This window comes from Plectropomus leopardus, chromosome 1 (genome assembly GCF_008729295.1).
Source record: "Plectropomus leopardus isolate mb chromosome 1, YSFRI_Pleo_2.0, whole genome shotgun sequence".
Taxonomy (NCBI): Eukaryota; Metazoa; Chordata; class Actinopteri; order Perciformes; family Serranidae; genus Plectropomus; species Plectropomus leopardus.
In genome coordinates, this window is record NC_056463.1 from 5,895,796 (window position 1) to 5,923,456 (window position 27,661).

The 27,661-nt window shown below is 38.1% G+C and overlaps 1 protein-coding gene across 1 annotated transcript in view; it reads right to left on the bottom strand.

The window, feature by feature from the left end:
- Nucleotides 1–1,512: 1,512 nt before the first annotated feature.
- LOC121946268 (protein kinase C-binding protein NELL1-like) overlaps nucleotides 1,513–27,661 on the bottom strand; it is a 321,639-nt gene continuing 295,490 nt past the window's right edge. The window contains exons 17-20 of the mRNA XM_042490773.1: nucleotides 13,216–13,409; nucleotides 8,276–8,452; nucleotides 6,429–6,653; nucleotides 1,513–2,362 (exon numbers count right to left, since the gene is read on the bottom strand). Coding sequence (XP_042346707.1) covers nucleotides 2,312–2,362; nucleotides 6,429–6,653; nucleotides 8,276–8,452; nucleotides 13,216–13,409 — 647 coding nt within the window. The 3' untranslated portion in view covers nucleotides 1,513–2,311. The remainder of the gene's footprint in view (nucleotides 2,363–6,428; nucleotides 6,654–8,275; nucleotides 8,453–13,215; nucleotides 13,410–27,661) is intronic.

Below are 27,661 nucleotides of genomic sequence, written 5' to 3' on the forward strand. Positions count from 1 at the left end.
TCGCTTCAGTGCGTCTCACACTGTTGTTCCTGGTCAGCTTTTGTTCTGCCGATTCAGCGTATTGAATCGTCTGAGACCGTGGAGCCCACTGGGGAATGAAAGCACTGATCGGGCATTCAGCTCAGCGCACGAAAAAAGAAACTGAAGTGAGGGACGTAAACAAATGGCTAAAATCAAGAGGGCAGGAGACCAAAACAAAGTTTTTATGTTAGGTAAGATTGTAATTGGGTATTTTAGCAGAACTGTTTCCCAGTGGTTTGTGTTGTTGTTTGCTGGCGCACAGTAAATATGCTTTGTCCTTTCAGCATTGGATTGTGTTGTTAATGTTGTGACTACTCTCAAGATGGTTTCTCAGTTCCCCTTTCTGAATGATGATGACAGACATTTTTGAAACCAGGTTATCCTGTCGCAGTGGAAACTACTGGCCTGACATACAAACTACAGCATTTTTGTGGATCCATGCACGAGGATTGTTCTCACTATGTTATCATATGAAAGCGGATTATTTTTAAAAACGCAAAGGAAAGACTTTTACATTTTTAGTAGGGCCATTCTCATCTGAATGTGGCCTCAGGTGCAGAATGTACTTACTGTTTGGCCATTAGTTGTTGTCTTTATGGTGTGTTCATGTGCAACTTTTTGACTGGGACACAGGCAACATGAGGCAACACATCTGTCGGCTTTGTCGTCAATAGTTCTTCGATATCATTTTGGTGTGTCTGGGCCTTTACAAAGATGCAGAAATTTTTAGATACAGCCATCTCCAACGTGTTTGATTATGTGACAAGCACTTTGCTCAAAGTACTCTGACAAGTCGACACTGCACTTCCTTTTCCAAAAGACACAATTTAGCCTCACAGAGACCAAAACTAATGATGCATTCAGATTCTGCCTCTCAAAAATCAAAGCTCCAGTAACATGTGTAGACTTAATAATGAAACAAAGTATTTCAGACAATGGCCCCGACCTTGGCAAAGGCCACAGGATGAAAAGCATCAGTCGGTAGCTGTACTTCATAGTTAATGATTTTATCAGCAAGATGTTGCCCTTTAACGTAACGTTTAAATACCAGTGAAAACCAGATCAAGTATGTTGACATCCAAGTTCACAGTAACGTTGTGGTGACTCACTTTGAATCATGAAGGTATACCAGTTTAAATGCCCCATTAGATAACCGACGTGAAAAATTACACGCATTTAGGTACATTAACATGGCAGGATCCAGTCCCTGAAGTAGGAGAAGCAGACAGCTGTTCGGTGCAGATACAGAAATGCAGATGATGCTTTGTAGTAAAACATTTTTACTGCATGTAAAGAAAAGTTCTGCACCCTTAATTTGTTTGCATGTTCAGCCAGAGACCATAAACATGTAAATTCACTAAAAAAACCCCTAAAAGATTTAAGGTTGAGAATTTTTCACTTGTCTACTACAATAGCTTTGTTTGCTTTGCCTTATTTTTGGATCTGTCAGAGAAGAATGTAGGACACAGTTAAAAAAAATATCAAAGATAAAATATTGGATATTGGATTGTTGACTTGGATCAAAGACAAAGTGGCACATCTTAAATGTTCGGGTGAAGTGTTTATCAAAGCAGAAAGTAATTTTTTTTTTCTAAAATAAAAAAATGTCACTTCCACAAGAAAAGTTCATAATAAGTTAGAAACATCATTACACTTAAAGGTAGTTTTTGTAACTTCCCTAGATGTTATTTCTACATCAAACTATCTCCTGCTTCAGTTACATCAACTTTGATGATATTGCTTCACAGAACATCATACAAAATTAGGGTGCATTACTTTTGTTCACTGCAATGATAAATGTTTTAAAATGACCATCTAGATGACCGAGCAACAGTGAGTTTACATTTTGCAACACAGAGAGTTGAAGCTCCATAAAATCTGTCCGGCTGTGAATCCTCTTCACACTGAGCCAATTCTCTCTGCTTTGTGGTTCAATACATGGAGCTAAACAGGTTTCCTCAAGACATTTAGTGAAATGGGAACAACACAAAGACACATACACAACACAGTGACTGTGGTGAGAGCGACAATGGCCTCAGTTTCTGCCTGAGCCACACACACGCTCACACTGTTTGTAGAGTTACGGCATAAAAGCGCACCCTCAACACTCCAGTCCATCCAGTGCATGTTTGTATTTTCTGTGCACACGCTGGCATGCACACGTGTGTGCGTGAGTCTGTTTTACGTATCCAAGGGAGGAGTTGTCAGATGGAAGAGGGGGTGTGGCAGTCCCGCAGTAAGAGGAGGAGAGGAGGAGCGAGGATAGGAGGACAGGAGGAGGAGGAGAGCTTTAGTTGTTCTGAAGGCAGTCGAGATCCACCGAGCAGCAGACATTCCCATTCTGAACAGATTTGCATGAAAAGAAAGGAGAGAAAAGAGAGAATATTTAATATACTGTTGTGAATATGCTGTTCATGTTTGTAACAATACAAATCAGAGTCTGGCCGGCCACAGTTAGTTGAAATATAGAGACTGAATACAGAAGGACTTGATGTCAGAACTACAATATCACTAGTTTGACAACTCCAGAGCAAACTAGTTAAGACGTTTGTGCACCAAACGATGTTTTTCATATGCATTTTTAACCCTTTGCAACCTTGATCATCAGTTTTCTTATGCTGCAATCAGACACCTTTCACAAGCATTTAAACCTTTGAAATGTGAGCAGATTGGTTTGATTTCTTTCACAAACATACTGTGTGGCTATTAAACGGCATTGCTGTTAAGCATTTCTGGATGGACTAAAATTTTCTTTGTTGTGAAAGATTTCAAGAAGGACATTGCTTGGGCAAACCGATTATGACGTCACCATGTATTTTGCATAAAGCACAAAGCCTCCATTATTTCAGTCAATGTCTCACACATGCCCTATATTAGATACGTAAATGATTGTGGTTGGACCAAAGTGGGCTGGGTCAGCTAGAAATCTTTCTGAACGGGAGGAGGACCGGATACATCTGCCAGAGCAAATAAATAGATTAGGATTATTACCGATTAATATACTGCTCACCGATTTATCTGGTTGCCAAGTGTCAATGTCGCATAAATTACAAAACTAAATTCTGTATTTTTCTCTCTGGTACTCTTTTCCAATCAAAATTAGGGCATGCATGCAGGTTTTTCAAACACGGCTAAAAATAAATACAGGCAATAGACTGCATTGCCACTGCCAGTGAACACACCGCTGACAACTCTACCTTTCTGTCAGCTTTTGTGTGTGTGTGTGGGTTGTTTTGTTAGTGCGTCCATGTGACATCATGGACAAACCAGAGAACAGGTTAACAGTAGACAGCAGCAGCAACTCTTTCATATTTAGGTCCTTGAAAACTTCTCAGTGGTTTCCTCTCTTTATACATATTTTACTCATTCAGTCTCTCTTTGAACTTTTGTGCAGATGTATTTGGATCTGTGTTTGAGTACTGCTTAGGAGAAGATGGATGGTAATTAGTGGTGGCATTGTAATTACTCACCGGTTTAGGAGCTGAAATTACTGTGGTCACTCGTGTGTTGTATTCCCATTACTGCTAATCGGAGCCGGAGGTGATAAAAACTTGTGTCTACTGCGAGTCATTTGACCCGGGTGTGAATGCTGATCGTACACATTTCCATTGCATTAAAAAGCCAGATGTTAAAGGGTGTTGGTGTTTTTTTTTTGTGGAGTAGGAATGAGCCTCTACACTTGTGTTATCTAGTCATTCAATTGGCTTTGGTTTTGAGATATCCGTCTTTGAGATTTATGCTGCCGCTTCAGTACACTGGGGGAGAACAGAATTTAGGATGGTCATGTGTCTTTCTACAGACAGATTCCAGTGTTTTTGGTTAATCAACAGACCTAACTGTCATAGTGACACATTCTTAACTGAAACCACTCTCTACTTTAGAAACAGTCCCTATTAAAAGGATTCCAGTATCTCAAAAACTTCTCTCTTTATGTTTCTGATTTGGCTGACCTGACCCTCTTCGGGAGGAGGACAGATAACTGACTGGGTAATGGGGCCTGTACCCTCTGACTGTGGGGGGCCTCAGCTTTAGCTTTCTAAAAGTGAGCTCCCCTGCCGCTCAGAGGCCAGCTGTGTCTTTACCCACCGTGATGCAGCACTCTGGTAGCAGAGTGACTTACACAAGTGCAGGATCTCCGACAGAAGCTGTAACCACTTGCTGTGACCACAGCGTGAGTGAGCGCACCAGCTGCTGTGGCTGGCTAGGATTGTTGTTTGAGATAAAAAAAAATTGCACATGTATACAAAGTTTACTAATTCAGTTTTTTTAACTATATGAAATAACCGACGTGATGGTAATTATGGTTTCAGTCCATATATTTGATGTGCTTCTTTTGGCTCATTTAAATTCTGATTGCTAAAGGAAAAAGCGGAACTGAGGGGTAACAGAATATTTGTACTACATGTGTGGAGATGATGGTGACATGTTTCTGACACAGTGATTTGCATATTTGGGTTTTTTCAAATTAAAATGCCGCTTGCATCATCTGTGACAGTCAGGTTTTCAGATGTTTTTGTATTCATCTTGGCAGACAGACACACAGACGTTGTATATCCTCCATCACACATTAGATAAAGTCACTATAACAGTGTCCACCTCCAGGAATTTTCTTCAATATCAATACCCTGTAATGCCTGCCATTATCTGTAACACAGTGACGGCACAGAGGAATTGAACAGCTGACAAGATCTGTATAACGTGTGAGCTGAATTATCAGTAGAGGTCTCTTCCTCTCCAAAACAAACAGAGCCGATGATTTACCTGCTAAAATCACTGAATACAGCACTTTCATGTTACACATCAGTGTTTCTCCTACACAGTTCAGCATGTCAAAGACGAGCCACTAGCCAAGAACCTGCTAATGTGTGCTCACTTTTTGTCTTTGACAACTTAAGATGCAGACGTTCAAGAAGGTTTTTTTTTCTTTCCGGGAACTGAATTATCAGCAGAGGGCTCTTCCTCCCCAAAACAAATGGAGCCACTGATGTACCTGCTGAAATCACTGATTAAAGCAGTTTCATGTTACAAATCAGTGTTTCTTCTACACTGGCAGGTTGCAGATGGGCCGTTTTTTTCTCCAATAACTTAAGGTCCAGACATTTGAGAGGTTTTATTGTGGGTAACGAATTACCTACCCCAAAAACAAATGGACCAGATGATTTAAACCAGTCAAAACACAGAATTTAGCAGTTTCATGTTACACAATCACTGTTTTCCTGGCACTCTTGTTATGGAAGGACTGTTAACTATGGTGGCAGATGCAAAAGTGTTTATTTTTACTTAGAAAACTGTCTTGTTTTTATAATTACAAAACCTTGATGCCCCCTTTTTTTGTCAGGCTTTTATTTTTTTGTCTTTTCACCTTGATACCCTGGCTTTGAGGAACAAAACCTCTTTGGCCCAAATTGTCAAGTGGGCTAGTAAGCTAAGAAGTGAGTCTTAACTCAACCTATCAGCTCTTTACTCCTCACAGTTGCAGTGTAAGGCCAGCTCTCTTCTGCAGAACTGTTCACAACCCTTAAAAAGTGAATTTCAGCTTCTTGTTCTGGCCATCAGCTTGAGGCCCCCAGGTGCAGAACAAAATGATATAGGAATACTTTTATACCTGCTGCTATTGCACTATTGAACAAAGCGAGCACAAGATGATGTACTTGGTGCTTTAAGCTTTTGAGTTAGTAGGTGAGTGTGTATGTGTGTGTTTATATAAAGGCATTTTGTCGTGACATTAATAGGAGTTCTTATACTCTGATGCTATTAATACTTGATGATAAGTGTTTTTGTGTATTTTGTTTTTATGGTTTTTTAATCCAGATTGTTGTGATGTCTTGTTTTGGATTGCTGAATTTCCTATCTGCACAAAAATATTTACCTTGGGTACTAAAAAGGAGCTTGAACCTTGAAAGGCAAATGGCCCGATCTGGAGCCAGCGGTGCAATAGGGTGATCTCCATGGCAACATGGTGTTCTCCATGGACAAGGATCTGCTCCCTATGTAGATATAAATGGCTCATTCTAAGGGCCCTGACACACCAAGTCAACGGTTGGTCGTTGGTCAGCTCAGTTGAACTGGTGTTGGCTGTAGTCTTTGTGGTGTGTTTGTGTGCAACTTTTTTGGCCAAGACACAGGCAATATGAGGGGATGCAACAGGGCGTTGCTGCTACCAATTTGTTGATGTCCGTATGGTGTATCTGGGCCTTAAGGTAACATAAACACCATGATACTTATTTTCAGGTGATTACACACTAAGCAAAAAATACTTTTCTGTCAACATATCCCCCTTGTAAACAGTATAAATTAATACTTTGTTGTGAATTTTTGGTGAAGTAATTAATTATCCTCAGTGGTGTTAAATCAAACATGGATGCTGCACAGAAAAGCAAACCTGCCTGGCTGTTGCTTTGGCTTACCTTACACTTGCAGGTAGTGCAGGGCGAGTTAGGCATATGCCATGTGTCCCCGCTGAGGCGGACGGCGCCTGCGGGGTCCTGACACGTCTGCCGAATGTCATACGACAGGTTGTCGGCCAAGCAGGGGTCTGTGACGCAGCGCGGGCAACACTCGCCCTCTGCCACTGCTGTGTACTCGCACATCAACATGGGGCAAACCAGAGGCCAGCAGTCCACCTCTCCCTCCTGAGTGAGATAAAAAAAGAAAGGTGACACAAATGTTACCGTGCTGTTTCTTTACATCTGAATCAGCTGATCTAGCAACTTCAGCTTTAGCTCCCATGCTGATTTGTTGCCATATTTCTAATTAGAGAGGTGATAATTATCAGCACACACTTACACACACAGCTGAGCAGCAGGGCAGGGCCAGCTACTAAACAAAGCCCGGCTCTGAGCTTCATGTTAATGAGGAAATTCTGTGTTCGTTTCTTCTAACAAACCACTCTCTATGATTTAAAGCAACTACAAGGAATTTTCATTTTGTGTTGGTTTTGGCAGCCCCTCGGACCAACTTGTGATGTAAATCATGTTGATCTTTCTAGAGCCTGCATTTGTTTTGGAAGCATGTAAAAGAAAGGCTTGCCAACCAAGGTAGACTGGTGTTTTCATCTGTGCTCTCTCACTTTTTTTTTGCTGTGAACAATTTTTTTCTTTTTGTCTTTGCTGATCCTGCTCCAATGTAAGCCATAACTACAAAGTGTAACGTCAAAAACAGAATGTGTGCTAAACACTCTGGAGCTTCCTGACAGTTTCCAGTTTTGTCTTATGACCACTGCAGTCCATGCTTGGCACTGGTTTGTCCGATTATTAGATCTGACATCAAGTCTGTACCTTAGCTGAAGGAACAACCTACTGTTGAACAGCAAGGCCCTAAAACTAATTTTTAACATTTCCCATAGTGCGTATTTCAGTTCAGGGGGACCTTTCCTGCAGTACTGGCTCGGCCAGAAGTCTGAAGGCCCTGATACGCACACACAGTCTGCATTTGGTCAAAGTTGGGCCGTCGGTGAGTGTCTGTCTCCCTAGTCACTGCGGTGTGTCCCGCACCATTGGCCCTTGTCGGTACTAGTCTGCTTTTTCCTGCCAATTCATTATGTTGAATTGGCGCTGGAGGAGCCTGTTGATGAATGAAATCACTCTGACAGTGCTTGAAAAGAGAAACAGAAGTAAGGAATGTAAAGTCAGGAGGGCCTGAAAATGACACAAACTTGTTATCTAAGGTAAAATTGTTTTTCTTCATTAAGCTGTTTAACAGAAAATTTCCTGAAGGGATGTGTTGTTGTTCACTGGCACACAGTAAATATGCTCTGTTCTTTCAACATTGGATTGTGGTGTAAATGGGCTGACTGGCATCAGGATGGTCTTCCATTTTCCCTCTGAATGGAAATTACAGATGACCGCTGTCTGGTGGTATGTCGAGTCACTTCCTCTCACGCAGGCGCAGAACACACGCACTGTTTGGCAGTCGGTTGTAGTCTTGCGGTGTGATCATGTCCAACTTTTTGGCTAAAACCCAAACGGCATGAGGTATCGCAGCAGGTGATATCAGTTTGGTGTGTCTGGGCCTTTATAGACTAACGATGTTGTTTCCTCGCAACTGGAAGACGCTTTACAACAGTCTGTATGAAAACAGCTAATCTGCTTGCTGATGATCTTATTTGCTCATGTAGGTTATATAGAGCCATGGTTGTTTAATTGAGTTACCTGTTAAAAACTCTTTGTAGCTGCTTTAACATGAAGGTCAGCTTTCATTTTGGTTGGAAAAACACATACAGCTTCTGTGTGAGTGTGTGTGTGTGTGTACAAACCATGCAGCGGCACTGCTGGCAGCCGTACAGCCAGGATGCTCCGCTGCGGTAGAGCGTGCGTCCGCTCTGGTCCAAACACTGGCTGCTGGGTCTGTTGTCACAGCCAGGACAGCAGAACAAATCCTCGTCTGGGTCTCCGCAGTCACAGGGTCTCCTCCTGCAGTACGTCTGCCCGTCCTGCACAACAGAGGTCCCAGCGTCAGAGGGTAAACAGATTAAGGCCTCAGGCTTTTTTTTGTTAGTTTTAATGAAAGCTGCTAAAACATCACCACTTTGGTGAAATGTGTGAGCAGTCTCTTTTATTTTACATTTAGGTAAAATAAAAGAAAGGTCATGATAGTGGCCCTGACATTCTGCATGTGGCCAACTTCAAAGAAGTAGTACTGACAAAGACTTCAACTTCAGTTTTACATGTCGCCTCACATCCTGGGCTGTAAAGCACTGTTCCAGCAATTCTTCTTCACTGAATAGGAGGGTCACGCTGCGTTCAACAGCTCCTGAAACTGAAAGCTTTCACCGTTCTGCTTACAGTGAAGGGTTTAAGGATTCCCTGTTGCCCTGAATGTCATTTCAGAGCCTTTTCATCTCTGAAAAGAGCACAATCCTAGAGAGAACACTGAATACCTGACATTTTATTTCCCCTTGAAGGCGCTGCAATTGCAAACATATTGAATCTCAGAAGAAAAAATTAAGCATATCAGAATCATGATTCAAAGAGCCCGATCTAAGACTCTGGAATATGATCAAGGAGTATATCTGACACCTATCTCAGGCACCTTTAGGGAGAGCTAGTCTTATACACTGGGTCAATCAGGTAGATAATTCAAGGCCAGAATACCTACAGAGGACTTTAATGTGTTGTAGCAACTCTCAAATCTCCATTTTCTAACAGCAATTTATTAGAGCCATGACTGAAGTGGGAATGAGTTCAAACTTTGGTGTCTGGGCTGGAATGCAAAGTCAAATGCAGAGAAGACTCTGCAGGATATGGGAGCCAGCTGAGCCGCTGTGTCCCTGGATCTCTGTCGCCACGCGGGGAAAACTTTATGGTCCATTTTACTCACCACAGCCAGCACTGTCTGGCCCGGGGACGACATTGTAATGGAGATGTAAAAATGTTACATAAAATGGCTGTTAGGAAATGTATGGGGCCCATAAAATCATTCCGCATACCATTAAAAGGGCAATACAGAGCCAATGTTTTATCGATGCATATTGTCCTGCTACAGTAACTGCTGAGTCCCTGGGTAGCAATACCGATGGCCTTGGTCTTTACGGTTATGGCCCTTGACTTGCTGCAAAATTACTGCCAATTGTACCGTGTCGGCAGAACGTATGAAGGCAAACTGTTCATTTTAATGCCAGGAATAAGACCAGGCATGAATGCTAATGCTGCGCTGTTGTGCTAAGCAAAACAATATCATTATACAGCTTTTTATGTCAGCTTTGATGATGACAACTTTATGATGAATTTGATGAATGCAGATGACATTTTCTTTAATCAGTAGGTATGATTTGTTTCTAACACAGTTCTCATGTGAGGTATTGCTCTCCAGTGGTTTTTTTTCGGGGAAGATAATCTAATTAAGGAGGATTTTGGTCTGAGCCGAACCACATCTGTAGAATTCTAACATCTAATACTCTTAATTTAACTCAATTTCTCCTTTCATTTTCCTTCAAATGACTCTTAAGTGAAACTTGAGTTTAGTTTCCACCTTTGATGTCATGTTCTGAGAAGTTTCTCTAAACTCTCTGCTGCTTTTGCCTGATGTGATCTGCCTCTGCTGCACCTCTGTCTTTTCCACTTGCCCTGTCTGGCATCCACATCTTTCAATCATATCGAGTCAATCAACCTTCCTCTCATGTTCAAGAAACCAATCCACAGCTTCTGTGTGACTCTGATTGCCTTTTTCCGTCTCTTTCACAAACCACAGTGACACCTATCAGCCCTGGAGACATCCAGTGTTAGCAGAGCATCTTGCTTGTGTCACACCTGTCGTTCTACTTTTGACAAAACAGTCTAAATCCTGGAAATCCTTTGTGACTGTTTGTAAATTCTTATATATCTTGACAACTGACACAAAGCAAATGTTTAAAGCTGCATTTAATTTCTTATTGTCTTGTAGCAAGGAAAGTTTTATTATTTGTTTGTGTTACTTCTCCAAAGTCTGTTTAGAGAGGGAATGCTACAGATTTCCTTCTGCTAATACAAACTAATTCAGATAGAAAATTAAGATGAGACCATGCTCTGAACACAGTGATTAAAATTAGTTAATGTTATTTTACTGATCATCAAGTTTCTTCTGGAGTGGAATTAACATCATATTATATGTTTTATCATAATGGCCCACCAGACATGAAATACAATGCTTTTCAATGGATGTAATATTCATGCATTGATAAAAAGCACGGGTTGGCCAATTCCCATATTTCGTTTTGAAACTAATATCGGCCGATATAGATGATCTGTTGATATTATTGTGCATCCCTACATGAACACAAAAAAATGAAAATAATAAAATGGATGAAATTAATAAACGTGTTGCCCTGAAAAGTCATAACGCATGATGCACAAATACCAAAGACTTTGCTGTGAAAAGTTTAAGTGTTAAATTTAGAATTTTATGAGGCATTGTTAGGGCCACCGCCTTCAGCTGTCATTTTATTCCAAATTACTGTGTCTATTTTGTATTAATCTTACTCACTGAGCCTCACCTTCCCAAAGACAAATCTGATCAATATCTCACTTTCCTGCAGTCACACTGCACCGCCTCGCTCTGACTCCTGAGCAGAGACATGAGTTGTTAAGCTGCCACAAATATTTCTCAGAATGTAATGCAGGCTAATGAAAAACAGCTGGAAGCACTAAGGTGCTTTTTCCTTGAGTTGACCCTGCATGATGCTTAATTTGCTGTCCTGAGGCAGTTTCTAAGTTAGAAAGTTTTTTATTTTTGTGCTTGCTTCATACCGATCAATACAAATGTTAGCTGAATCAACTCAAGAGAGTTACACGTGCTGAGAGGTGAAAGGAAAGGTTGATAATAATGACACAATATATGAGGTCTATGATTTAGGTAATACGTTCAGTTTGTTGAGAACTTGTGTCATATTTTAATAGTTTTGACAGTCACGTCCATCAATTAAACACAGGCAGTCAGATCTTATTTGCAAGAGTAAGCAAAGGCGAAGAGCAAAATTAAAACCCAATGTGTCTGTTGTAAAATTCTATTACTGTTTAGAGACTGACTCCCAGTTTTAACTTGGAATACTGTGCCTATCGTCGTTGTGCACATCTTCTCTGTGCAGTGAGGGATTTTTACAGGTGCACTTACTTTTACCTCTAAAGAGAGTGTCTTAGATGATTTGGTTAAACTGTTGGCTTATTAACAACTTGTCTGATTATCTGACCGCATGTAGCCCGTCTCACTTTGTTGCTGTGATGTTGCTGTGTAGCAGACCTTTGTTGAGTCCAGTTTTATCATATGTAGGTGATTTGAGGGGAAATGACACCATCCAACAGTGATATTTTGTCAAAAAGCATCAGCTGATATTTCTTATATTAATTAGCTCAGAATCTTTCTTTTTGCAATATTCACTTCAAAACTGCCTTTAAACATAGCAACTTGCACAGCATTTTTTTTCTTTTTTTTTAATCACTTTTTTATTTTTTTAACATGGAGAATAAACGACAAACGCATTAATACACAACAATACCCCCCCCTTTTCCCCACCCCTCGCAGCACCACAATAACATTAAAATAGATCTTAGAGAATTTACGGAAGAAGAAAATAAAGAAAAAAAGAGACATACAATATTAATAATAATAATAATAATAATCCAAACAAACAATATAAAAAAGTAAAAGGAAACATTTCAAACTTAATGAAAAATAAAAATAGAAATGTTTGATAGTAAATAAATTTACATTAGAGGTCTATGACCCAGTGGTTTTGCACACAAGATCTTTCACTTTGCTGATACGGGAAGCCCAGGCACAGATGAGTGATTGTTTGGCATCATGCATTTTTGCTACTGACATCTCCATATTTGTTATATCCAGTAATGATTGTAGCTAATGATTCTGAGAGAGAGAATGAGGGGGCTGCCAACAGACTGCTACATTTTTTTTGCTGCTGTCAGGCCAACAAAAAGTGCCAGCTTCTGGTGAAATAAAAGATCTAGAGAGGAGGCATCACTCAATAGGAGCAACTTTGGGCAGCATGGCACCTTGGGTATGTTATTATCTACATAGTACATCAGTTCATATTGCAGATACCATTGGGCAATTCCAATACATTCCAATACATGTGCATAGACCCTGTTTCACCATTAAGGCAGAGTTTGCAGACAGGAAAAGGTAAGAACTTCATCAGATGAAGCTTCCTGGGAGTTTGCATGCTAATATTTTGAGAAGAGCTGTTGTAAAATCAGGAATTTCAGACTGCAACAATCCAAAAACCAGCCAATGAAATCCTGGAGGGACTGGCAATCTGGTCTGCACTTGCTGAAAGGCTTAACAGCTGGCACACTTTTGTAGAACATGGGAATGACTGATTCGTTTCACTGAGGCATCAGCAGTTGGTTTGGTTGATGGTCAGACCAAAATATCAACCCAAAACATTGGTATCTTGGTAGTGAGACTCAACAAACAACTAAAAGTTGCAAAATGTTGCTTTAAATGAAAGACCATAAACAAATCGTACACTGACATTTTGTTTAAAGTTTGAACAATGCTCCTTTGCATTAAAAAAAGGAAGATTCTTTAAAAAAAAGGAAGATCCTTAAACTTCCATATTGGCAGTTTAGTTACAGGAAGTTAGTGAAGAGAATAACAGATCATAGCTATGAAGAAAACACTGAGTTAACATCATCCACCAGTTTGTGAACGCCAGTATTTCTCATTGTAGTTAATTTGTATTTGTGTGTTTATCTTCTGTACCTTGCAGGAGCATATAGCACAACGGTCGAAGCTGGGTTTCCAGTCCTCTCCGTTGCGTCTGATTCCATCCTCCTGTGGACAGTCGCCGCCGCAGCCTGGACCTGACGTACACACACAGTCGTAGCCTCCCGGGAGGTTCACACACACGCTGTCATTCCAGCAGGTATGTGTCTGCAAACTGCACTCATCAATGTCTGAAAAAAAAGGAAAAAGCCATGGTAAATGAAAGCTAATATGTCATTTGTTGGAAAAAAGTTAACTATCTAGGAAAAAAAATAGCTCAAAAAGTAGAAAATTTAAAAGCATAGCATAGAAATTAGAATAGAATGTTACAAAAAAGCCAAAAACACCCTAATATAACACGTTATAACACCCAAAAACTGCTTAAAACTAAATTAAAAAGTGTGCCAAAAACACCATAGCATAGAATATTGCAAAAACGGCCAAAAATACCCTAATATTGCATGCTGAAAAAATTGATCAGATAAACATTACAATAATAACAACAATAAAATGTCAAAAAATGACATTTTCCAAAAATGGATGAAAAGATTACATGAAATAGCGTGCTGACACACGCCATAGTGTAGAATGTTGCAAAAACGGCCAAAAACACTCTAATATGGCAGGTTAAAAATATGGCCAAAAAAGCAATACTAAAGTATGGAGAAAATGTCAAAAATTGATATTTCCCAAACACAGCTGAAAACTGTTGAGGACCACTAAAATAGCATTCTGAAACAAGCCATGGCACAGAATGCTGCAGTAAAATGGCCAAAAATACCCTAATATGGAATTTTGAAAAAAATGACCAAAGAGGCAATACTATAAAACATGTCAAAAAATGACATTTCCCAAAAACAGCTGAAAACTGCAAAAATCTACATGAAATAACTTGCCAAAATGCGCCATAGTATAGAATGTTGCAAAAATGGCCAAAAATACCCTAATATGACATGTTGAAAGAAGCAATAGTATAGGATGGAAAAAATGTCAAAAAATGACATTTCCAAAAAACAGCTGAAAACTGCTAAAAAAATTACATTAAAAAGCGTGCTGAATCACGCCATAGCTTAGAATGGTGCAAAAACTGCCAAAAACACCCTTATGTGGCATGACGAAAAATTGACCAAATAAGCAATACTATACTTTGGCAAAAATGAAAATTCCAAAAACAGCTGAAAACTGCTAAAAACTAAATTAAATAGCATGGTGGGGCATGCCATAGCATAGAGTCTTGCAAAACAGCTCAAAACACCCCAAAACAGCATGTTCAAAAATGACCAAAAATGTGAAAAAAAAGACATTTTCGCAAAAAAAAAACAAAAAACTGAAAACTGCTCAAGAGTACTTAAACTAGTGTGCTGAGACATGCCATAGCAAAGAATATTGCAATGATGGCCCAAAACACCCTAATATGGTATGTCGAAAAAATGACCAAAGAAGCAATACTATAGTATGGCAAGAATGTCAAAAAATGACATTTCCAAAAACAGCTGAAAACTGCTGAGGACAACTTAAAATAGCCTACAGAGAAATGCCACATAATACGATGTTGAAAAAACAGGCTGAAACACCCTAATATTGCATGTTTAAAAAATGACCAAGGAAGAAAGGTTATAGTAAGGCAAAGTACAGTTGAAAACACCTAAAGAAAGCAAAAAAATAGCGTGCCAAGACATACCATACCATAGTGTTGCAAATATGGCCAAAAACACCTTAATATCACACGTTTAAAAAAATGACCAAAAAGCCAAGGCTATAGTAAGGCAACATTGTCAAAAAATGACCTGTCCCAAAAACAGCTGAAAACACTTTAAAAAAAAGTATATAACAGCTTGCCAAGACACGCCATACCATAGAATGTTGCAAATAATGACAAAAGCACCTTAATATTGCATGTCAAAAACATGACTGAAAAAGCAAGGCTAGAGAAAGGCAAAACTGTCAAAAAATGACCTGTCCCAAAAAACACTCAAAACACTTTAAAAAATAGCGTGAAAAGACTTGCCATAGCATAGAATGTGGCAAATATGGCAAAAAAACACCTGAACATAGCATGTTGAAAAAATGACTGAAAAAGAAAGGCTATAGTAAGGCAAAATTGTCAAAAAATGCTGTGTCCCAAAAACTGCTGAAAACAGTTTATAACAGCATAAAATAGCATGCAAAGACACGCCATAGCATAGAATGTTGCAAATAATGCCAAAAACACCTTAATATTGAATGTTGAAAAAATGACCGAAAAGGCAAGGCTATAGTAAGGCAAAATTGTCAAAAAATGACCTGTCCCAAAAACTGCTGAAAACACCTCAAAACAGCATAAAATAGTGTTCCAAGACACACCATAGCAGAGAATGTTGCAAATAATGCCAAAAACTACTTCATACTGCATGTCGAAAAAATGACTGAAAAGGCAAGGCTATAGTAAGGCAAAACTGTCAAAAAATGACCTGTCCCAAAAACTGCTGAAAACACCTCAAAACAGCATAAAATAGTGTTCCAAGACACGCCATAGCAGAGAATGTTGCAAATAATGCCAAAAACTACTTCATACTGCATGTGGAAAAAATGACTGAAAAGGCAGGGCTTTAGTAGGGCAAAACTGTCAAAAAAATGACCTGTCCCAAAAACTGCTGAAAACACCTCAAAACAGCATAAAATAGTGTTCCAAGACACGCCATAGCAGAGAATGTTGCAAATAATGCCAAAAAAACTACTTCATACCGCATGTCGAAAAAATGACTGAAAAGGCAAGGCTATAGTAAGGCAAAATTGTCAAAAAATGACCTGTTCCAAAAACTGCTGAAAACACCTCAAAAAAAAGCATAAAATAGCATGCCAAGACACGCCATAGCATAAAATGTTGTAAATAACGCCAAAAACACCTTAATATTGAATGTCGAAAAAATGACCAAAAAAGCAAGGCTATAGTAAGGCAAAATTGTCAAATTATGACCTGTCCCAAAAACTGCTGAAAACACTTCATAACAGCATAAAATAGCGTGCCAAGACACGCCATAGCAGAGAATGTTGGAAATAACGCCAAAAACACCTTAATATTGAATGTCGAAAAAATGACCGAAAAGGCAAGGCAAATTGTCAAAAAATGACCTGTCCCAAAAACTGCTGAAAACACTTCATAACAGCATGAAATAACATGCAAAGACTCGCCATAGCATACGCCATAGCATAGAATGTTGCAAATAATGCCAAAAACTACTTCATACTGCATGTCGAAAAAATGACCGAAAAGGCAAGGCTATAGTAAGGCAAAATTGTCAAAAAATGACCTGTCCAAAAAACTGCTGAAAACACCTCAAAACAGCATAAAATAGCATTCAAAGACTTGCCATAGCATAGAATGTTGCAAATAATGCCAAAAACACCTTAATATTGAATGTCAAAAAAATGACCGAAAAGGCAAGGCTATAGTAAGGCAAATTGTCAAAAAATGACCTGACCCAAAAATTGCTAAAAACACCTCAAAACAGCATAAAATAGCGTGTCAAAACACGCCATAGCATAGAATGTTGCAAATAATGCCAAAAACACCTTAATATTGAATGTCGAAAAAATGACCGAAAAGGCAAGGCTATAGTGTAAGGCAAAATTGTCAAAAAATGACCTGTCCCAAAAACTGCTGAAAACACTTTAAAACAGCATAAAATAGCGTGCCAAGACACGCCATAGCATAGCATGTTGTAAATAATGCAAAAAAACACTTTAATATCGAATGTCGAAAAAAATGACTGAAAAGGCAAGGCTATAGTAAGGCCAAATTGTCAAAAAATGACCTGTCCCAAAAACTGCAGCTGAAAACACCTCAAAACAGCATAAAATAGCATGCCAAAGACTCTCCATAGCATAGAATGTTGCAAATAATGCCAAAAACTGAAAAAACTTAATAAGGCGGATGTAAGGCAAAATTGTCAAAAAAAATGACCGAAAAGGCAAAAAGGCTATAGTAAGGCAAAATTGTCAAAAAATGACCTGTGAAAAAAACTGCTGAAAACACTTTGCTGAAAACACCTCAAAACAGCATAAAATAGCATGCCAAAGACTCTCCATAGCATAGAATGTTGCAAATAATGCCAAAAACTACTTCATATCGCATGTCGAAAAAATGACCAAAAAGGCAAGGCTATAGTAAGGCAAAATTGTCAAAAAATGACCTGTCCCAAAAACTGCTGAAAACACCTCAAAACAGCATAAAATAGCGTACCAAAACACGCCATACCATAGAATGTTCCAAATAATGCCAAAAAATCCTTAATATCGAATGTCGAAAAAATGACCGAAAAGGCAAGGCTATAGTAAGGCCAAAATTGTCAAAAACTGACCTATCCCAAAAACTGCTGAAAACACCTCAAAACAGCATAAAATAGCATGCCAAGACACGCCATCGCATAGAATGTTGCAAATAATGCCAAAAATACCTTAATATCGAATGTCGAAAAAATGACCAAAAAGCAAGGCTATAGTAAGGCAAAATTGTCAAAAAATGACCTGTCCCAAAAACTGCTGAAAACACCTCAAAACAGCATAAAATAGCGTACCAAACACGCCATAGCATAGAATGTTCCAAATAATGCCAAAAACACCTTAAAATCGAATGTCGAAAAAATGACCGAAAAGGCAAGGCTATAGTAAGGCAAAATTGTCAAAAAATGACCTGTCCCAAAAATTGCTGAAAACACCTCAAAACAGCATAAAATAGCATGCCAAGACACGCCATAGCATAGAATGTTGTAAATAATGCCAAAAAAACCTTAATATCGATGTCGAAAAAATGACCGAAAAGGCAAGGCTATAGTAAGGCAAAATTGTCAAAAAATGACCTGTCCCAAAAACTGCTGAAAACACCTCAAAACAGCATAAAATAGCGTGCCAAGACACGCCATAGCATAAAATGTTGCAAATAATGCCAAAAATACTTAATATATCGAATGTCGAAAAAATGACAGAAAAGGCAAGGCTATAGTAAGGCAAAATTGTCAAAAAATGACCTGTCCCAAAAACTGCTGAAAACACTTAAAAACAGCATAAAATAGCGTGCCAAGACACGCCATAGCATAGAATGTTGTAAATAATGCAAAAAAAACACTTTAATATCGAATGTCGAAAAAATGACTGAAAAGGCAAGGCTATAGTAAGGCAAAATTGTCAAAAAATGACCTGTCCCAAAAACTGCTGAAAAACACCTCAAAACAGCATAAAATAGCGTACCAAAACACGCCATACCATAGAATGTTCCAAATAATGCCAAAAACACCTTAATATCGAATGTCGAAAAAATGACCGAAAAGGCAAGGCTATAGTAAGGCCAAATTGTCAAAAATGACCTATCCCAAAAACTGCTGAAAACACCTCAAAACAGCATAAAATAGCATGCCAAGACACGCCATAGCATAGAATGTTGCAAAAAATGCCAAAAATACCTTATATCGAATGTCGAAAAAATGACCAAAAAGGCAAGGCTATAGTAAGGCAAAATTGTCAAAAAATGACCTGTCCCAAAAACTGCTGAAAACACCTCAAAACAGCATAAAATAGCGTGCCAAGACACGCCATAGCATAAAATGTTGCAAATAATGCCAAAAAACACCTTAATATCGAATGTCGAACAAATGACCGAAAAGGCAAGGCTATAGTAAGGCAAAATTGTCAAAAAATGACCTGTCCCAAAAACTGCTGAAAACACTTCAAAACAGCATAAAATAGCGTGCCAAGACACGCCATAGCATAGCATGTTTGTAAATAATGCAAAAAACACTTTAATATCGAATGTCGAAAAAATGACTAAAAAGGCAAGGCTATAGTAAGGCAAATTGTCAAAAAATGACCTGTCCCAAAAACTGCTAAAAAACACCTCAAAAAAGCATAAAATAGCGTGCCAAGACACGCCATAGCATAGAATGTTGCAAATAATGCCAAAAACTACTTAATACCGCATGTCGAAAAAAATTGACTGAAAAGGCAAGGCTATAGTAAGGCAAAATTGTCAAAAAATGACCTGTCCCAAAAACTGCTGAAAACACCTCAAAACAGCATAAAATAGCATGCCAAGACACGCCATAGCATAGAATGTTGTAAATAATGCTAAAAACACCTTAATATCGAATGTCGAAAAAATGACCAAAAGGCAAGGCTATAGTAAGGCAAAATTGTCAAAAAATGACCTGTCCCAAAAACTGCTGAAAACACCTCAAAACAGCATAAAATAGCGTGCCAAGACACGCCATAGCATAAAATGTTGCAAATAATGCCAAAAATACCTTAATATCGAATGTCGAAAAAATGACCGAAAAGGCAAGGCTATAGTAAGGCAAAATTGTCAAAAAATGACCTGTCCCAAAAACTGCTGAAAACACTTAAAACAGCATAAAATAGCGTGCCAAGACACGCCATAGCATAGCATGTTGTAAATAATGCAAAAAAAACACTTTAATATCGAATGTCGAAAAAATGACTGAAAAGGCAAGGCTATAGTAAGGCAAAATTGTCAAAAAATGACCTGTCCCAAAAACTGCTGAAAACACATCTCAAAAAAGCATAAAATAGCGTGCCAAGACACGCCATAGCATAGAATGTTGTAAAAAACGCCAAAAACACCTTATTATTGAATGTCGAAAAAATGACCGAAAAGGCAAGGCTATAGTAAGGAAAAATTGTCAAAAAATGACCTGTCCCAAAAACTGCTGAAAACACCTCAAAACAGCATAAAATAGCGTTCCAAAACAAAGCCATAGCATAGAATGTTGCAAATAATGCCAAAAAAACACCTTAAAATTCGCATGTCATGTTGAAAAAATGACCACAAAAGGCAAGGCTATAGTAAGGCAAAATTGTCAAAAAATGACCTGTCCCAAAAACTGCTGAAAACACCTCAAAACAGCATAAAATAGCGTACCAAAACACGCCATAGCATAGAATGTTGCAAATAAAGCCAAAAACTACTTAATACCGCATGTCGAAAAAATGACTGAAAAAGCAAGGCTATAGTAAGGCAAAATTGTCAAAAAAAATGACCTGTCCCAAAAACTGCTGAAAACACCTCAAAACAGCATAAAATAGCATGCCAAGACACGCCATAGCATAGAATGTTGTAAATAATGCAAAAAACACTTTACTATCGAATGTCGAAAAAATGACCGAAAAGGCAAGGCTATAGTAAGGCAAAATTGTCAAAAAATGACCTGTCCCAAAAAGTGCTGAAAACACCTCAAAACAGCATAAAATAGCATACCAAAACACACCATAGCATAGAATGTTGCAAATAAAGCCAAAAACTACTTCATACCGCATGTCGAAAAAATGACCGAAAAGGCAAGGCTATAGTAAGGCAAAATTGTCAAAAAATGACCTGTCCCAAAAACTGCTGAAAACACCTCAAAACAGCATAAAATAGCATGCCAAAGAAACGCCATAGCATAGAATGTTGCAAAATAATGCCAAAAAAACCTTAATATCGAATGTCGAAAAAATGACAAAAAGGCAAGGCTATAGTAAGGCAAAATTGTCAAAAAATGACCTGTCCCAAAAATTGCTGAAAACACCTCAAAACAGCATAAAATAGCATGCCAAAAGACACGCCATAGCATAGAATGTTGTAAATAATGCTAAAAACACCTTAATATCGAATGTCGAAAAAATGACCGAAAAGGCAAGGCTATAGTAAGGCAAAAATTGTCAAAAAATGACCTGTCCCAAAAAACTGCTGAAAACACCTCAAAACAGCATAAAATAGCGTGCCAAGACACGCCATAGCATAAAATGTTGCAAATAATGCCAAAAAAAATACCTTAATATCGAATGTCGAAAAAATGACCGAAAAGGCAAGGCTATAGTAAGGCCAAATTGTCAAAAAATGACCTGTCCCAAAAAACTGCTGAAAACACTCAAAACAGCATAAAATAGCGTGCCAAGACACGCCATAGCATAGCATGTTGTAAATAATGCAAAAAACACTTTAATATCGAATGTCGAAAAAATGACTGAAAAGGCAAGGCTATAGTAAGGCAAAATTGTCAAAAAATGACCTGTCCCAAAAATTGCTGAAAACACCTCAAAACAGCATAAAATAGCATGCCAAGACACGCCATAGCATAGAATGTTGCAAATAACGCCAAAAAAACACCTTAAAATTGAATGTCGAAAAAATGACCGAAAAGCAGGCAAGGCTATAGTAAGGCAAAATTGTCAAAAAATGACCTGTCCCAAAAACTGCTGAAAACACTTTAAAACAGCATAAAATAGCGTGCCAAGACACGCCATAGCAGAGAATGTTGCAAATAATGCCAAAAACACCTTAATATCGAATGTCGAAAAAATGACCGAAAAGGCAAGGCTATAGTAAGGCAAAATTGTCAAAAAATGACCTGTCCCAAAAACTGCTGAAAACACCTCAAAACAGCATAAAATAGCATGCCAAGACACGCCATAGCATAGAATGTTGCAAATAACGCCAAAAAAACACCTTAAAATTGAATGTCGAAAAAATGACCGAAAAGGCAAGGCTATAGTAAGGCAAAATTGTCAAAAAATGACCTGTCCCAAAAACTGCTGAAAACACCTCAAAACAGCATAAAATAGCGTACCAAAACACGCCATAGCATAGAATGTTGCAAATAAAGCCAAAAACTACTTCATACCGCATGTCGAAAAAAATGACTGAAAAAGCAAGGCTATAGTAAGGCAAAATTGTCAAAAAATGACCTGTCCCCAAAAACTGCTGAAAACACCTCAAAACAGCATAAAATAGCATGCCAAGACACGCCATAGCATAGAATGTTGTAAATAATGCTAAAAAAAACACTTTACTATCGAATGTCGAAAAAATGACCGAAAAGGCAAGACTATAGTAAGGCAAAATTGTCAAAAAATGACCTGTCCCAAAAAGTGCTGAAAACACCTCAAAACAGCATAAAATAGCATACCAAAACACACCATAGCATAGAATGTTGCAAATAAAGCCAAAAACTACTTCATACCGCATGTCGAAAAAATGACTGAAAAGGCAAGGCTATAGTAAGGCAAAATTGTCAAAAAATGACCTGTCCCAAAAACTGCTGAAAACACCTCAAAACAGCATAAAATAGCATGCAAAGAAACGCCATAGCATAAAATGTGTTGCAAATAATGCCAAAAATACCTTAATATCGAATGTCGAAAAAATGACCGAAAAGGTAAGGCTATAGTAAGGCAAAATTGTCAAAAAATGACCTCTCCCAAAAACTGCTGAAAACACCTCAAAACAGCATAAAATAGTGTTCCAAGACACGCCATAGCAGAGAAAGTTGCAAATAATGCCAAAAACACCTTAATATCGAATGTCGAAAAAATGACCGAAAGGGCAAGGCTATAGTAAGGCAAAATTGTCAAAAAATGACCTGTCCCAAAAACTGCTGAAAACACCTCAAAACAGCATAAAATAGCGTGCCAAGAACGCCATAGCAGAGAAAGTTGCAAATAATGCCAAAAACACCTTCATACCGCATGTCGAAAAAATGACTGAAAAGGCAAGGCTATAGTAAGGCAAAGTTGTCAAAAAATGACCTGTCCCAAAAACTGCTGAAAACACCTCAAAACAGCATAAAATAGCATGCCAAGACACGCCATAGCATATAAAATGCTGCAAATAACGCCAAAAATACCTTAATATTGAATGTCGAAAAAATTACCGAAAAGGCAAGGCTATAGTAAGGCAAAATTGTCAAAAAATGACCTGTCCAAAAAACTGCTGAAAACACCTCAAAACAGCATAAAATAGCGTGCCAAGACACGCCAAAACATAGAATGTTGTAAATAAACACCAAAACTACTTAATATCAAATTTCGAAAAAAAGACCGAAAAGGCAAGGCTATAGTAAGGCAAAGTTGTCAAAAAATGACCTGTCCCAAAAATTGCTGAAAACACCTCAAAACAACATAAAATAGCGTGCAAAGACTCGCCATAGCAGAGAAAGTTGCAAATATGGCAAAAAAAAACACCTTAATAACGCATTTCGAAAAAAATGACCGAAAAGGCAAGGTTATAGTAAGGCAAAATTTTCAACAAATGACCTGTCCCCAAAACAGCTGAAAACACCTCAAGACAGCATAAAATAGCGTGCCAAAACACGCCATAGCATAGAGTGGACAAAAACACAGTAACGTAGCATGTCGAAAAAATGACCGAAAAGGGAAGGCTATAGTAGGGCAAAACTTCCAAAAAATACCCTGTCTCAAAAACAGCTTAAAACACATCAAAACAGCATAAAATAGCTTGCAAAGACACGGCATAGCATAGAATGTTGCAAATATGTCCAAAAACACCTCAATATGGCATGTTGCAAAAATGACCAAAAAGGCAAGGCTATAGTAAGGCAAAATTGTCAAAAAATGACCTGTCCCAAATACAGCTGAAAACACCTCAAAACGTCATAAAATAGCGTGCCAAGACACGCCATAGCATAGAATAGTGCAAGTAACCAATATTGAATCTTTGTACTCGAAAAAGTTGTTTTTATCCAAATTAATAATTTCTTGAAAACAACATGTTTTTAATGTTTCCATCAGGTTTCCAGGGTAACCATAGTACAGAGACAGCCCTTATTAAAGTTGATAATGACTTAGACTTGGTACTGTTGCCAGAAAGGTCCTTATTCTTATCCTCTTAGATCTAAGCACTGTTTTCAACACAAATGACCATGACATTTTGATCTATCGCTTAGAGAACATGGTTGGGCTGTCAGGAACTGCTATAAACTGGTTCAAGTTTTACATTTTAGGAAGATATTTGTTTGTAACTGTTGGAGAAACACACATCAAATAAATCTGATTTGCCTGTCACTGCTGCCCAGGGAAGTCGTCTTGGTCCACTTCTTTTCTCTTTGTATATGCCGCTCTTAGGTAAGATGATTAGGGAAGTTATGCTCATGATACACAGCTATACATTTCCCCAGGGGATGACAATGAATGCCTTTTGCTCCATGACCACTGGAATGCCCGCAGTAAAAAGTTGGATGGGAAGTAACTCTTTGAAACTGAACGAAAGCACAACTGAGAGATACTCTATGTTGGCCCCAAAGCAACAAGAGATCTACTGCCTTGCAAGCTTGTGCATCTGGACCCTGAGATTAAATCTTAAATAACATGTTTTGGCACTATTCTGGATTCAGATTTAAATTTTACTTCAAACATAAAGGAGGTGACCAAAACCAGCTATTTTTTTCATTCAAGAAACCCTATAATAGGATAATTTCTATCCTATAAAGATGCTGAAAAATGCATCCACGCTTTTATTTCAAATCGATTACATTATTGCAATACCTCCTTTTTTTCAACTTATTCAGAATCGTGCAGCTAGACTTTTCACCAAAACAAGGAAGAGGGAGCATATTACCTATTTTAGCTACACTCCACTGGCTCCTGAGTCTTTAAGAACAGATTTTAGGATTCGTTCACTTGCTTTTAAAGCTCTTAATGGTTTGGGACTGGCCTACATTGCAGACACTCTGTCATTCTATAATCCTTCACAGACTCTCAGATCTTCTGCTAATGAGTTTTTAAATACACACATTATACGCACAAGAAAATAGGCAGCACAGCTTTTGTTAACTATGCTTCAAAATTATGGAATACATTTCTAAAAGCTATAAGAGAAGCAGCTCTGTGAATATTTTTAAACAATGGCTGAAAAATTCAAATTAAATTTATTTAGTCTGGCTAAAAGCCAGACTAAATAAATGTAGTTTTTGTAAATATTATTTTATATCACTTCTGTTATTTGTACTGTTCTTACTGGTCTCTGTACTCTATATCTCTATAGATTGTGTTTTTTTTTTTTTTTTGTAAAGCACTTTGAGCTTCATTCCTTTGATTAAAAGTGCTCTATGAATAAAGTTCATTATCATAATTATTATTATTATTATTAGTAGTAGCAGTAGTAGCATGTCATCCAAAATAGTATAAAAAAGTCATTGTATAGCATGTTGTCCAAAATGGTATTAAAAAGTTATAATATATAATAATATAATATAATAAGTTATAATATTCTGTATTCTCAAAAATAACATAAAAAAAGATACCTTTTGCACAGCATGTCGTCAAAAATAGCAAAAAATCATAAAATAGCATGATGTCCAAAACTGCATAAAAAAGTCATAGTTCGGCATGTTGTCTAAAAAAGCATAAAAAAGTCGAAGTATTGCATGGAGGTATAAAGACTTAGTTTAGTATGTCAAAAAAAGTAATTGTATAGTATGTCAAAGAAAAGTCATAGTATATCAAAAAAGTCATAGTTAAGTTTGTTAAAAACTAGAAAAACAATTCATAGAAAGTATGAAGTCAAAATATAGTGTGTTAAAAAAAAAAAAACTTACAAAGGACAGTGTGCCGGCATTGCTCCACAGTAGGGTAACGGGAGAAACTTATGTGTATTGTTACATCCCTACTCCCTTGTAAATGCAAAAAGTATACAGTTATACGTACAGGCATAACAGCATTCGTCAAATCAGTCATATTCTTTGTATCTTCTTTTTGTGGATTCAGTTGAATCATCAAAGGAATGAAACTCCTTCTCAGATGGCTTCTCTCACTTTTCCTCTCTACAAACCAAAAGAACCAACATCAACAGAACAGACAGCATACAGCATGGCTCAGGAAACAAAGTCCCAACAGTCTGTCCCTACCTTTGATCAAGCCATGACATTTAATTCTCTTTATCCACACTAAATGTGAGAGAAAAAAGACTGAAGTCCCTTCAACAGTAGCTCTGCACTCCCCTGCCAGCACCTGCTGCCTACAGACATCGATCACACCCACATGACACTGACAGAAAGCCACTAGTGTTGTATGAACAACATTCCTAAATAGAAAAACTCAAACTGAATAAAAAAATTTAAAAAATAAATATATATTCATGTTTTTGTCTGTGTTAAACTCTAACCATGCTTTTACACTGTGAGCAACTTGGTCAGCAAGTCAGTTGACTTTCTACAACACAGTTGAATAAGATGGAAAACTGTCAGGATGCAACCAATACCGTACATTGAGGTTTTATTTTACAATAATACTATTTGTCGTGTCCTGGCTTCTGCACTTTAACCAGTTCTGTCTGTCTAGCACTTCCATTGTGTTACAGATGACATACGAAATACGACATATAATGCTACAAAGAGTGAAAACTGAACCTCTGAGTTTTGTTCCAGAAAAAAAAAACTCATCCAAAAGCCCACTGATAATTGTAATAACACAATTACTTAAAATTTAGAAATGGAATAAAGCCTCTCTGAATAATATGTTGTGTGGTTCGCTACATGTGCCCAGATAAGGTTCGTAATTAAAAACCAAACAAATATTATTGCTTATTCAGTATTTTTGTGTTTTTAGATGCTTTTAATGAATCCCATTTCCTATAATCTCTAGACCGCCAGGGGATATAAACACCATGGCTCGACAGAAGAGGTGAGTCCAGAGGTGAAGTTGGAAAATGATTTTCAAAAAGAGCAATGAGTTTTACTGATACCCCAGGAGCGAATACAAAAAGGTGGTCATTTACTTAGGGAACAATTTGCTAAAACATTGTAATGCTATGGGGGGAAAAATCAGCAAAAAAACATAACTTGCATTGCCAGACAGTTGCATTAAAATGTTTCGAGCCTTTGGCCCAAGTTGCTCACACTGTTAACACTATGCAACATCATTTTTTGTATTCTCCAGTGGAGAATGATGAGTGGTATCCAGCAGGCAGACCTACTCTGGGTGGAAGTGTGACTTGGTCAATGCTGTGGCCTCACCACCACTACCAACAACAACAAAACAATGTAACAGTGCTGAATACACACTAATTGGTTGCAGTATCAAGTTTGCTGGATACAGGGAGAGAGGAAAACAGCTCAGCCGAGAATTTATTGTGCCTGCGACAGACTATTTGCATACACTAAATAAATCCCCATCAGCCAGTCAGACACACTGTACCTCCACTAGTGAAGGATTAATGCTCTTCATGCTACATTCACCACATTCAGCCACAAGCTGCTGCTTGCAGATGAAGCGTACTCTTACATGTAGGCTGTGAAAGACAGTCGCACAGCCAAACACAAAAGCCCTTCGGAGAAACCAGCTGAGCACAGCAGACCATATGAAAAACTTACTATCACACCTACATGTGCTGTTACACATGAAAGCACTAATCCCTCAACGCATGTACACGACAACACTCACACACACACACACACACACACACACACACACACACAAATCCTACAGACAGATGTTGGTAATTAGGGGGCATGAGCAAGCTCAGTATTTGAGTATTTATATCATATTTCTTTGATATGTCTCCAGGCAGCCCATATGGAAAGGTCATGTACATCACAGAAAGGAAGAGAAAATGATGCACACGCGCTGTCGTGTGGGGAGACAGTGGGAGAGTATGGTATATTATCCCTCATCTTTATGC